Here is a 10,024-nt window from a genome sequence, read left to right as displayed (position 1 = left end):
CAAACCTTAATATCGGATTTGTCAAGACAAGTAGAAATTTAAGCTCAGCTCACTTTAGTTGAGCATCTATTTTGAAACTCAACTCGAGAAGTTGAGATCAGATGCCCATTTCATGTGGCGAGTGAGCTTGAATTGCTTAGTACTTGGCTTTGCTTAGCTTGTGTTCACCTTTACATTTTAGTTGTCCATAATCTGAAGCAATACTAAAAATCCATCATGAACAAGTGTTGCTGCATTTGAAATGGTTGTGTTCCACAAAACAATCTTCGTAACTTTTTCATGTGTGGCCCTTTGACTTAACAAGACGACCTGATTGCCTAATTATATATCATTTGGAGTGGATAATCAGGTTGGGTCAATTAACAATTATGCGTTTGTTTTTCATATGGCCCTTTGACTATCATTAGACTGAACTTTGCGAAAGACGATTTTGGTAGGCATTTCTTCTTTTCTAGCCAATCATGAAGTTTAAATAAAAAATTTAGAAGCTATTAATGATAAATTAAGTAAGGCACCCATAACCAATTAGATAATTATTAACATGGATACTTTAATTTTCAAATTAAGCCATATCTATACATGTTTTTTTTTTTTTTTCTGTTTTTTGATGAAACTTTATGTGCCATTAGTACTGTAAGAAATCCTAATAAACTTGCCTCCAAAATTTCATTATGGTTAATGCTATTTGTAGAGTCATGTTGCATCTTCGATTACCTTCTCAACTAACTAAGATAACTTCAGAGTAAGAAAGGAAGGTCTTCTCTTAAAAGTTAAATCTAGTCCTAGTCTCAATAGAAATAGTAGTTGCAGGGTAACCTAGTTAAATTCTAATAAAGACAAAATCAAACTAATATTTAAACCACCAAATCCTAACTCAAAAATTTTATCAATTTTTCAATAACCTATCATCAAATGCTTGCTTGGATATATTTCCTCTTGCCATTTGAGAAAGATGTTATAGTTTGATTTCAAGTGGTACATACCCTCACTTTGTACTAATAAAAAAAATGCCCTAGATTTCCCTGATAAAAAGTGGCATAAATCTACTTGGAATTTCGGGCGCTAGCTTATATAAGGTAGTTGGGGTACAAGGTAGAAAATTTCCTTGGTGGGTGGCTGGTGCTTAGAGTCCCTCCCAATCTCAGAAAGAAGGGGGAAAAAAAAAGGAAGAAGAAAAGGAGAGCTTTGCAATGACTTTAAGGCTTGCCACTATGAAGGTTCATCTATGTGATCTTACCTCTGGTGTTGAAATTGACAGAGCTTTCCAATAACTTGTAGGGTGAATGTAAAAGATATATTTGATTATATCCTAATGCTAGTTGAGTTTTATGAGGCTTTGAAACTCTCGACAATTTCATATCTTAGATCATATTGACAAGTATTAATTACTTTTAACCATGGCCAAATCTATCTTAATCATTCTATAACAGTTCCCTCTACACTAAAAATCTACACTTAAATTAGCCTCTCGTTGCTTCAAGGAAGCAAAAGGGTTCTACTCAAGTACTGGCTATACCTTCGGACCATTTGAATCAATATATATTGGCTTTTTAAGGTCTCTTATATCCTCTCCTAGTGACAGTTTATTCTTTACCATCAATGTAGTTCTATTAACTAAACTTCTGTCATTCCCGCTATTCAATCTCAACCATTTATCCATTCTTATCCATGACAACCCTGTGCCTTCCAATCATTTCACTCCTCAAATCTCTTGACATTGTAAATACTCCAACCACACCCCCCCCCCCCCCCCCCCCCCCAAACCCACCAATCCTTTTCACTATAGAATATAAGATATACATGCATGCATGCATATATACATATATATCTACATAAATATATATGTACATTTTTATATACATAGCTGATGGGGGGCGAAATATATCGTCATGCCCACAACAAAAGGGCCACCTAATTTCGACCCAATAGATACCAACACTAGCCGGATAGAACTACGGTCCGGCCCAGAACCAGTCTGACCTTGGACTCATTCGAAAGCTTCTTCGACCTCGGATATTCTTTGACTCGCCCGACCAAGTTCGGGGCATCTCCTGTATTCGCCGACTCGCCCTGATCAAGCTCAGGGTGCCCTCTCCAATGATATGCCCCGACCCATGAGCTCGGGGCACTCTGCCAAGTACACTTTGGAGCTCGAGATGCTAGGCTAACCTCAGCACCCGTCAGGTCATCCTCACCAAATGTATGATGTGACATCTCAACAAGCTCGGCCCTGCTAACGGCCGTACCCACATACGCGCCTACGCCCTCCTACGTGGCCCTACGTAGAGACGCCCCTATGCCATGCTTTGCTTACTGGCCTACAACAGCCAAGGACAACACCGTGCTACTCCGACCATACCCTGCTACGACTGTCAACACTTTACTGTTCCCAAGAATGGATGGCGCCACCAGCAAGCTCTAGCTGCACGCCATCCAACTTAGAGCCATTCCCTCTCATAATAAGGACGGGCAATACCTTCGCCACCTGGGCCTTTCTACAGTGACTATAAATAGCCCCGTTAGGTAATACCTAAGAGACTTTTGGCTAGACCAACTGAGTTCCACACTAACTTGATCGTCGGAGGGGCCTCACCGGAAATTCCGGTGAGGCTTTGTGTAGATACACCGCCGACCATAGGAGGTGGCTCTTATCCTCTTTCTCCACACTCCGGCGGCTCTTCCGACTCCTCCGACGTGGTCACCCTCAGGCCAGATTTGAGACACAACAATACCTATGTACATACATATATATAAGGAAAGAGAGAGAGTTGGACTTAGCAACACTCGAATAAATTTTCGCGTAGAATTTGTTAAGTTTAGATTGGACTATGGAGGTTACACATTGATGATTCGAGCGGTTTGGATGTAATGAACTATCAGTCGAGATCAAAAGCAAGGTTCTCGGGCCGGGCCTTATACTTAGCTTTGCATCAGGTGGTCAAAATTTTGACAATTTAAACCACACAAGTAGTATATATTTTTTGAGTACTCGATACATAAGCCAAGGGTCTATAAATCGTATGATTTTTTATGCAAAGCCACTTTAGAGATAGTAGATCATATTCAATAACTTAGACTATTGATGTGGAACTCCTAATGATGGCCAAATAACGGCCAGCAATACAATCGCGGCATGGGAGTCGGTCCACATGGCTGGCGTGCAATGCTGATCGGGTGGGGGATGTGTTGCTGCCACAACTGCAAATGGCTAGGACTACCGGTTGTTAGAACTGTCAATCCTTGTCGACACCTGCTGATTATTTTTCTCTACTGATTGGCTCCTCGGCTGATGGCTCCTCAACTGGTGGTTCCTCAGCTGATCGACTCTTCAATCGGGGCCGAAGTCATTCTCGTTGGTTTATTTTCATTTTCGAGGGTAAAAAGGTCGGTGCGAACCAAGGTCAAGTTGTCTACTATTTTTTTTCATGAAGTACAATTTGACTTAGGACACCTGTTCGAGTCCAAAATAACTTAGAATGCCGGTTTAAGTCTAAATTGACTTACTCTATTATATATATATATATATATATATATATATATATATATTGTAACTGCAAGGGAAGAAAGTAATTGAGTATTCTAGAGACTGAGTGCATCGAGGGCTGGGGTTTAAAAAGAAAATCTTATACTTCGTAATTACAATTTTTTATAGTGAATCTTTTGCATATCATCTTTGCCCATAAGTATAGAACAATAGACCAAACTATATAAATATTATGTATTTTTGTTTTTTTTTTTCATTTTGCCCTTCTTATTTTGTTATCCTTCCTGCCAATAGCGGCATAAAATGATAGTTGCAGACTTCCCATCCTGTTTGGATGAATTAAAATTTATGATTTGGAAGAGGTTACGTGATGGAAGGGAAGTATCTACATTTTTCTATCGGCCAGGCAGGTTGGTATCTTGGACGTCAGCAGACAGGGACTCAAAGTAAGGTTCCAATAATACCCTTATTTCGCCATAAACAACCCAACGCCCCCATCCCACCGCTGTCAAAAGAGAAACAATAATAACAATTAGTATCATCATCATTTGCTCCTTTTTATGCGATTTGAAACTATTTCTCATTAAAATAACAAATTTTTATAGTGACTCTATAATGATATCACGGCATAAAATGATGCATTTAAATAGCCTCAACATAATAACTTCGTTTGGAAACACTAAAAATATAAATAACGATCATCAGCAGCAATGCAGTGGCAGTTCCTGAGCTATCCATTATTCCTGGATATCATAAAATAAGACTTATATTGACCCCAACAACAGCATAACTTGTAGGTCAGCCAATAAGATAAGTCTTCCGAGGGCCCTTCTTCATGTGGAACGAGCTGTTCCAGACGAATTAGTTGAGCCAATAACTTGCAGGCTCCGTCATCCGTCGAGCCCACAAGCAGTTCCATGGCAGCACCAGCCACCAGGACGGCCATGGATCACCTCAGCAGGGGGGGTGGGGGGCGCAGACCGCGCGCAGCGCAAAGGATGGCGGACGACGCCAGTCCCTGCTGGTGCTGGGCGCACGGCGCCAACGCTTACGGCGTCCCACAACGGTCACAAGATTTGATTTGACCCTGACATCTTGACCCCCAACCCAATGCCTCTGGGGAACCGGGAAGCCCATGTCCGCTTTCCTCCTTCCGAGAACGGAAGGCAGAAAACGGTCGCCTCGCGCCTTTGAATGCAACCCGTCCGTTTGCGGCCTTCTCTCGAGCCCGGAGGCGCGCATGCAGCCAAATCCTTACAAACAGAGAGCTGGTGTCCCCTCCTGCGCAGTGGCAGAAGCCAAACAGATTGGTCCATACGCTTGCATGTTCTTCTTCTTTATTTTCAAGTGGGTGGCAGAAAGCCGCACTACATCTTTTACATGTAAAAGAAATGCACCAAGATGTGGTAAGTAGCTAGGTGTGGCCCCATCACATGCCCATCAATAATAGCAAGTCATATATTGCATCATTTTTTTTATTTTTTCAGTTCTCCAAACTTCCTTTAACGAAGCGACCACAGTTGAATGAAAAGATTTGTATAACTATGTACAAATTAAATTAAATGTACGATTGCATGTAAAACAAGAATATTAGGTTGAGCAATTGACAAACCACAGTGTTCAAAATGTTGGTCTAACCAGAGTCTTAGCACATTGGCCGCCGACAGTCCCATCTGCCGCACCTTATACGTGGGTAGGTCCATGCAACCATGAATTATGAGGTGTGCGGTACATTCACCTTGGAAAAGACCTAGGGTTTCTGGGTCGGCACGTGCGGCCAACTCACGGATGGTTGCCAACTCTCCCTTCGTCGGCCTCGAGATCTCTATCTCTCCACCTCTCTCTGTCTCTCTCTCTCTCTCCACATTTAATCATACTTCCTGCTTTGCTTTTCGCGCGACCTTTAACTTTCGCAGCCTTTCCCGGACACGAACATTATTTTTAAATTAATTCTTGTGAAAAACGCACTCCGGTGCTCCTGACCGGTTGGTACTGAAGATAGATAAAATTGCAGACTTCGTCCCCTTAAGAATCCTACTCGCTCACCCAAACTTTCACCCCCGTGGGCCCCTGCATGGATAAACTTGGTGCGGTTGAGGATAGTTCGATTGGGGTCAAGCTAGAAAAAGTCCTACTACTACTATCCTACTAAACGCCAGTAAGGCGCAGGCATGCGGTTGCCGTACGCGCTCCCTCCACCCCGGCTCTCTTTATCGGAACGAAGCTCGCACTAAGCTTTGCGCCGCTTCCCTTCCGCCGGGTTACTCTTTACCTTTTGGGCTTCACCGTTGGGTAACGGTGTAAATGCCGGCTACTTCATGGGAAAGAAAGGTGGGAGCTCGTGGTTGACGGCGGTCAAAAGAGCCTTCAGATCCCCCTCCAAAGACTCCCCAAAGAAGCCCTCCAGACCTCGCGAGGACCCAGACCACGACGAGGATAAGGTCGCTCCCACAACGCATTTCCTCTTCTTCCCCCTTTTCTTCTCCAAACTAGTCTTTCTTCTTTTTACCACTTGCTATACTATGAATCTATTTGGGTGGCGGCAGAAGAGGGAGAAGAGGAGATGGATATTTCTGAAGGCTTCAAGCCAGGAACAGCAGCAGACGCAGCAGGAAGCGGAGGTGAGGTCGGTGACGGCATCATCAGCGGCAAACGCCAGCGCGGAGCAGAGGCATGCAATAGCGGTGGCGGTGGCGACTGCAGCTACCGCGGAGGCGGCCGTCGCGACGGCACAGGCTGCAGCCGAGGTGGTCCGGCTAACTAGGCCTTCTGCCAGCTTTGTCAAAGAGCGCTACGCCGCCATCGTCATCCAAACGGCTTTCCGAGGATACTTGGTACATGATATTTTAGCTATATGTGTTCATTCTTTCTTCTTTTTCTCTTTGAAGTATAGTAGAGAGCAGAGATGAATGGGTGTGGTTAAATGGTTGGATTCTGTGAAGGCGAGGAGGGCTTTGAAGGCGTTGAGGGGGCTGGTGAAGTTGCAGGCGCTGGTGAGAGGGCACAACGTGAGGAGGCAGGCGAACATGACGCTGCGGTGCATGCAGGCGCTGGTGCGCGTGCAGGAGAGGGTGCGGGACCAGCGGGCCAGGCTCGCCCTGGAGGGCACCAGCCGCAGCAGCAACAAGTCCGCCACCTTCAGCTGCGACACCTCCATCTGGGACTCTCGCTACCTCCACGACCTCTCCGACCGGCGATCCGTGGTAGTACCTTAAAGCCAACTCCAAACCAAGCAAAATCCTTGGCCAAACTAAGTTTCTTGTTTGTTATATATCTCTTCAGCAATCGAGGGATGGGAGTAGCTATGCAGACGATTGGGACGACCATCCACGTACTATTGAAGAGATCCAGTCCATGTTGCGGAGCAGGAAGGAGGCTGCTATGAAAAGAGAGAGAGCTCTCTCGTATGCTTTTTCTCAGCAGGTATGTTTCTTCTTTTTTTTTTCTTTATTTTACTTCCCTTTGTTCTTTTCTCTAGCTTTTCTGAAAGAAAGTTACTCGTGTTTTACTGTTGGAAAAGCTTTGGAGGTCTGATGGTAAGACCGCCTCATCCCTCTCCTGTGGAGAAGAACTGCAAGAGGATACGGCGATATCGGACGGAGAGCAGCGGCCGCCAAGGTGGCTTGACCGCTGGATGGCTTCGAGGACTTCATGTGATAATAGAAATAGCAGAAGAGGACGAGCCTCCGTGGACAGAGACCCCATCAAGACTCTAGAGATCGACACTGCTCGGCCATTCTCCTATTCCACGCCTACAAATGTTAGGAGGCATCAACCACCGGCGTCTCCTCACCACCGGTCGTCCAACCACCTCCACTCCCCTGCGACGCCCTCCCCCTCGAGTGCTGCTAGGAGTCTTCAGGTCCGCTCGGCGAGCCCTCGCTGTGGCAGGGAAGAGAGGAGCTCGGCCTCCGTTCACACCCCGACCGGATCCGGTTACTATTACTACAGTGGAGGCGGGGGGCAGCGCCACCAGCAGCAGGCGGCGGTGCCGAACTACATGGCAGCGACGGAGTCGGCGAAGGCCAGGTCGAGGTCGCAGAGCGCGCCGAGGCAGAGGCCGTCGACGCCGGAGAGGGAACAGCGGAGTGGCTCGGCGAAGAAGCGGCTCTCGTTTCCGGTGCCGGAGACGTACATTGGTGGCGGCGGTGGCGGATATTCTCAGAGCCTTAGGAGCCCGAGCTTTAAGAGCGCGAACGGACAGTTCGGGGTGGAGCAGTCGTCGAGCTGCACGGAGAGTATCGCCGGCGAGGTCTCGCCCTCGTCGACCACTGATCTCCGGAGATGGCTCCGGTGAGCGGGCGTGGCGTCTCCGTCTTCTGAATGGCATCCCATTCTCGTTCGTCGTTTGGTTTGGTGTTCGCCGTTTCTCGATGTCAGTAGCTTTACACGGTTGTCCTGCGACTGTAACTGTGAGATTGGATTAAGAGGGTGAAGTGGGAAACAGAAGAGAAGCTATCTGTAATCTTTAATAACTAAGTAGTTGCCCTGTTTCAAAAGCTCAGTAGGCTAACTGTTTGATGCGTCTCTGTCTCTCCGGAATGGGTATAAACCCGGCCTTTAGTGCCCAAACCCCACGAATCGGTAGTTTATTAGAGGCCAAAATACTAACTTTGCCTCTAAGAAAATAAATCATGAGTTGACGAATGCGTTTCGGAACTCAGGAAATATTTTTGGGAGATAAGCATTTTTCATATGTTTTTATTAAGTTAAAATATATAACTTATGAAACATGACTGCTACCAAAAGCGTTCCTATCATATTTCATTGCTATTATACTTCTAAATCATTATTCATGTCCAAGGACGTGCATTTTGGTTATTTCCTATCTATTTCTTCTTGCAGGATATTAATTTCTATTTAGTTTAATCCATTATTGTTTGCATTAAATTATGTGTGTAATTCATATCCCAAAGGATCGAAGACGTTTGTCAATTCATATTCCACACCATGTACAGAAGCATAGCTTCTCAGCATTTAGGCTGCTGGCCATGAGGTATTAGTCATTATCTTGCCAATAACCAATCACATCTTGTCATCCTAACTCATAATCTTTATCTACAGGGCGTTGACGATCATTCGATCTTCCAATATTTGGCTAGTGTTAAGGCCAGGGTAGTAGTTCGGCCATTCGAAGTAGAGAGATATGCCCCCAAAGGGCTTGATCTTCATAAAATCTTTTGAAATACTCTGCAAAAGTAGGGAAAAGGCCTTCTAAGCGAGCGTACTGCAGACTGATGGGAGTAACCTTGGAGATTCCAGTCAGAGGTGGTCAGATCTCTGAAAAATAGGAGTAAAGCTAGAGCTAGAAGCTCCACAAAGGACCTCCAAATCTCCAACTTTCCAAATTAAACTCCCTAAATACTAATAAAAGTAGGCTCATATGAGGACAGCTAGAGTGATCGATCAGGACAGTGGCCAATCTAAGGTATGTCTTTACAATCTTGACTAATGGAGAGCACAGGAACTTGCATATCCAGGGCCGGCCCAATCCTTAGGCGACTTAGGCGGTCTCCTAAGCCCCGGCCCAAAAAAAGCCCACCGCAGAAAAGGCCTCAAAGACAAAATGGAAAAGAAAAAGGCCCTTCTATGAGTTCGTCTTAGGCCGGCTCACTGTAGGGAAGGCCTCAAAGACAAAAAGGCCTTAGGCCCCCAAATACATTGGGCCGCTCCTGTGCATATTCAAACCAAGAAAAAGGCAATGTATTCTTGATGCGAAACCGATCTAGTCTATTGGCAGAAGGCTTTCACATAAGCCTTGTGACTGGCCTTCTTACTCGGGTTTGGGCCAAATCGTTGTTGGGAACTTCGACTTGAGCATTGGGATTGAATATTTCGCTAGTGAATTTGAGATTGAGAAGAATCACTAAGTCTAACAAACTAGAATCTGTCATCTCATGGTTTTAATAAATAGTGTCGGTCGAGGGAGACCAAAAACATAGAGTGACATTGATAAGGGATTGCTTAGCTATAGGACGAAACTTGAAAAAGTTCCAATTGTCCAAGAGACCATTCTTTCCTAGATAGATGATTTTTGCTGGAAAATATGGTCCGACCAATGGTTTCTAAGGTCACATTAGGTTAGCCTGGGCCGATGATAGTTGGGTGCTTCCAGAGTGAACCTTATTATTGGGCTTCCCATATAGAAAAGTATCCTTGGGATGACAAGGAAAAATATAGGAAAAAGGTTCGGATACATTATATTTAAAAATAAGATGAAGCATATGGAGACCGAAAGAATCTCGAATCAATACCTGAGGGTCCTCAGATCGTAAAAACCCAAAATGCTCAAGTTCTTTTATCTCTGACAAGCAATAGCTTGAAGTGCAATGAGATCCTAACTCATCTTGGCACAAAAGGAGGCAAGGTTGTCTACTAGAAACAGAGGAGACTTCGGTGGACGGAAGCTATTGGAGCCAATAAAAGTAGAAGGCTTTATAAAGACTTCCATACTGTACTAAGCCGATCATAGAAGAATTCTAGTTTATTGCAAGAATTCCAAATGATGTATTTATTTGAGATACTTTTGGCGTTGGCATC

The 10,024-nt window shown here is 44.8% G+C and overlaps 1 protein-coding gene across 1 annotated transcript; it reads left to right on the top strand.

Moving 5' to 3' along the window:
• The first annotated feature begins 5,626 nt into the window (after positions 1–5,626).
• LOC103696895 (protein IQ-DOMAIN 17-like) lies at positions 5,627–7,983 on the top strand. Its single transcript, XM_008778616.5, has 5 exons — positions 5,627–5,925; positions 6,031–6,318; positions 6,427–6,687; positions 6,767–6,907; positions 7,005–7,983. The coding sequence occupies exons 1-5, from the start codon at positions 5,803–5,805 to the stop codon at positions 7,779–7,781; spliced, it is 1,590 nt and encodes a 529-aa protein (XP_008776838.3). The 5' UTR covers positions 5,627–5,802; the 3' UTR covers positions 7,782–7,983.
• Positions 7,984–10,024: the final 2,041 nt, after the last annotated feature.

The sequence above is a fragment of the Phoenix dactylifera genome, chromosome 3 (genome assembly GCF_051530095.1).
Source record: "Phoenix dactylifera cultivar Ajwa chromosome 3, Ajwa_hap1_PhDact_Kaust_v1.1, whole genome shotgun sequence".
NCBI classification, from domain to species: Eukaryota; Viridiplantae; Streptophyta; class Magnoliopsida; order Arecales; family Arecaceae; genus Phoenix; species Phoenix dactylifera.
Note: the sequence above shows the minus strand (reverse complement) of the source record. Positions and strands in the feature narration are given on the sequence as shown.

Coding starts and splice junctions, on each gene's coding strand:
- LOC103696895 (XM_008778616.5), top strand. CDS start 5,803: ATGGGAAAGAAAGGTGGGAGCTCGTGGTTGACGGCGGTCAAAAGAGCC. Junction 6,319..6,426: donor CGGCTTTCCGAGGATACTTG/GTACATGATATT, acceptor GATTCTGTGAAG/GCGAGGAGGGCTTTGAAGGC. Junction 6,688..6,766: donor TCTCCGACCGGCGATCCGTG/GTAGTACCTTAA, acceptor ATATCTCTTCAG/CAATCGAGGGATGGGAGTAG.